The following is a 2,985-nucleotide window of genomic DNA, read 5'->3' on the forward strand; positions in this document are numbered from 1 at the left end:
CGTCCCCGCTATGTGAACTTCCACCGAAATTACCTGGGTTTGGAGATTACTCTGCAATAGGACAAGAGTAAAATGTTCTTAACGACCTTTTTCCTGCCTATTGATAGCTTTATGGCCAAAGTTTCATGGTTTACCTATTCTGCACTGTTTGCTGGCACGTTGGTAGACCTTAACCCTTGTCTTGGTTAGTATTACGGCCTATGGAATCTTGTGGAGTTGGCATAAGGCAGATTGCACCATTTGATCATGGGCAAGTTTTGCTCAGTTGTTTCTACGTTTTCAGTGTCAGGTGAACTCTAATTGATTATAATGTTCTTAATCTAATTTCGTGGGAAATTAACTTGTGAGTATTTAATATTATTTTGTTATTATTGAATTGAAAATTGTATGGTTGGTCTTTTGGAAAGTATCTGGTTCTTGGTAGAATGTGGTAAATAGTTTTTGAAAATGCAGCTTCTCGTGGTCCCCCCATGTCAATTTTGTAGCAGTATACCGTTGACAAATGGGCCAATGGAATCATTACGTCTGACGATTTCGAAAACCTCATTTTCTTGTTCGTGAGATTATTATAAAAAGTATGTTACATAAAATTACCATTTTGGATAAATGAACAAAGGGAGAAAATTGATTCTGAGTCCAAGTGCATATGTTTTTGAAGATCAACATAGCCAAGTTCAATTTTGAAGCAATTATTTGGATAATAAGTGTAGGTTGGACAAATGTTTCTACGTTAGGGTGCATATTAGGTGAAAGCGTAAATTCCCCTGACCCTTTGGCTCATGAGCCGAGCCTTTTACAAGTCGATTCATTTTTCATTTGTTAACTTAACAAAATAACTCAAAAATTAAAGAAACTAAAAAAATAATTCAAAAAATGAGAATAAACAATTTGGTCCAATCAGCTGTCTATTGTCTCAAAATGAGTTGGAGATGGGATGAGCCGAGCCGGGAGCCAGCAAGCTACTAGGTTCGTGTCATCCTTACATGCATATTTTTGTGACAACTTGTCTCGTAACGTTATATAGTACGTGTCTTAAGAAAATTGTTGCTTGAAAGATATTAAGCCCTTGTTTGGTATAAATTAAAATTTAGATTTTAGTTTAAATAAAAGGTAACAACTAATTTACAATTAATTTTAATCACATTTTATGAGATTTACAACTTCTTAATCATTAATTTCATCATCTTGCATCAAAATTTAATTTTAATACCCTCTCTAAATATCAATTGAGAATCCAAGCAATGGACAGGTATGTTGATATTTTTACTAGCATCTTGTTGCCCTATTACTCCTTTGTGGTCCTTCTCCGTCGGTGTCATTCCTCTTCAACTCCACGAGGCAACAGATATATTTATTTAATAGGAGTGAGACTAAAATAAGAATCTTCTCCTCCGAATGGTGTATTGAACACTGTTTCTCTCGTCCGAAAGAAACAATTTATTAATCAAAGAAACCTTCAACAAATCAAAATAGAAAATTTTAAAATAATCTAATAGCCTTGGTGGGACATACGGACCATCCTCCATTTGTAAGCTTATAGAGGATAAGCTCTCGTTAATTTCCTCCAATTAGCTGATTCATAATCAGCATTCCAAGTACAACAAGACATGAAGGGGGTGGCCTAATGTGACATTACACTCCATGAGTCAGCTTCTTTGAATCCAATAATTCAACAGCATCAAGATCAATATCCCTTTTTAACCGCTATCAATCATTATTCTCCAATGAAATCGGTAAACGAAATGGATCTTGAAGAGTGGGAACTTCTCCCTGACGATGGATTTCTCGAAATCCACGATGATGGGGGGAAGAAAATCTACTCTAGGAAGTATGGTAGTGGTCCAGCGGGTGTTCTTGAGACGAATTACTTCGTCTGTCCACCTAAATCTAGTCCACAATTCGTCGAAAGAGCAAACAATCAACTTGTCCCAGTTCCAGTTCTCCTGGAACCGACAATTCTCAAGCCCTGCGATCAGGAGATACCTAAACAAATCCCGGTTGAGATTAAAATCTTGCCATCAGCGTTACCGGAGAAGATCAGACCTTTTAATACCGGATCAGCTTCTGAAGCTGATCAAGACCCGGTTTCCCAAGTTTTCTTCAAGAAAATGAAGGAACCTGAATTTGTCGACATGAAAGTGGAGTCACCTACATCTAGTAGAAGTGGAATCATGCCTCAGATTGATGGTGCAGGCTTTTATCAGTTTGAAGAAAATGAAGAGGCCTATAAAGTGGAAGCATTGGACAGCGAAAGTTGTGCATCAAAAGTAAAAGGTGATTCAGAGATGGAAATGGATGAAAATAATTGGGGATTTAATATATGGAAATGGAGTTTAACTGGAATCGGTGCTATTTGCTCCTTTGGAGTTGCGGCCGCCACTGTTTCCATCATCGTCTTGGGGAGTAGCCAAAAGAGTAAACAGCAGAATCAAAAGCTTCAGTTACAATTCTATGCAAATGACAAGGTATGCACCTCAATTCAGTTTTATAACTTGAGTCAAGATTTCAAGTATGTTAGATCTTTATATTGCAGTCGAAAAAGTCAAAACATCGTCGATCTCTTTACTTGATCAGAATCGAATTAATAACTCGACCTTGTGTGGTTAACAGAGGATCAAGCATGTGGTTCACCATGAAAGTAAGCTAAATGAAGCAATATTTAGAGGAGTTCCCCTCACCAGAGCACATGTTACCTTTGGTGGATACTATGAGGGTCTTTGAATCATGGCTTACTGTTTTTATCAGCATTAGTTATCTCCTCATAAATAATGCTCTGTTTGTTCACAGATCTTTTAGCATAATATGTTAGTATTTCTTCATAGTATTGTGTATGGAAACATATTGAGATTTATGTATTCATCATACATTCCTTATGGTTATCGGGATCGGTGACTATTTGTGCGCACAGTGCTCAACGGGACGAGCAAATATGGGCACTAAACCTTATTGTGCATGTTATGCCATTTTGAGTGTGATGTGCGTGGC

At 37.2% G+C, this 2,985-nt stretch overlaps 1 protein-coding gene across 1 annotated transcript; it reads left to right on the plus strand.

The window, feature by feature from the left end:
• The first annotated feature begins 1,526 nt into the window (after positions 1-1,526).
• LOC111384891 lies at positions 1,527-2,879 on the plus strand. Its single transcript, XM_023009233.1, has 2 exons — positions 1,527-2,465; positions 2,611-2,879. The coding sequence occupies exons 1-2, from the start codon at positions 1,725-1,727 to the stop codon at positions 2,719-2,721; spliced, it is 852 nt and encodes a 283-aa protein (XP_022865001.1). The 5' UTR covers positions 1,527-1,724; the 3' UTR covers positions 2,722-2,879.
• Positions 2,880-2,985: the final 106 nt, after the last annotated feature.

Source organism: Olea europaea, unplaced genomic scaffold (genome assembly GCF_002742605.1).
Source record: "Olea europaea var. sylvestris unplaced genomic scaffold, O_europaea_v1 scaffold3037, whole genome shotgun sequence".
NCBI classification, from domain to species: Eukaryota; Viridiplantae; Streptophyta; class Magnoliopsida; order Lamiales; family Oleaceae; genus Olea; species Olea europaea.

Excerpts from the sequence above, each read along its gene's own strand:
- LOC111384891 (XM_023009233.1), top strand. The coding sequence starts at position 1,725 with ATGAAATCGGTAAACGAAATGGATCTTGAAGAGTGGGAACTTCTCCCT. Across the intron at positions 2,466-2,610 it reads AATTCTATGCAAATGACAAG|AGGATCAAGCATGTGGTTCA; the intron begins GTATGCACCTCA and ends TGTGGTTAACAG.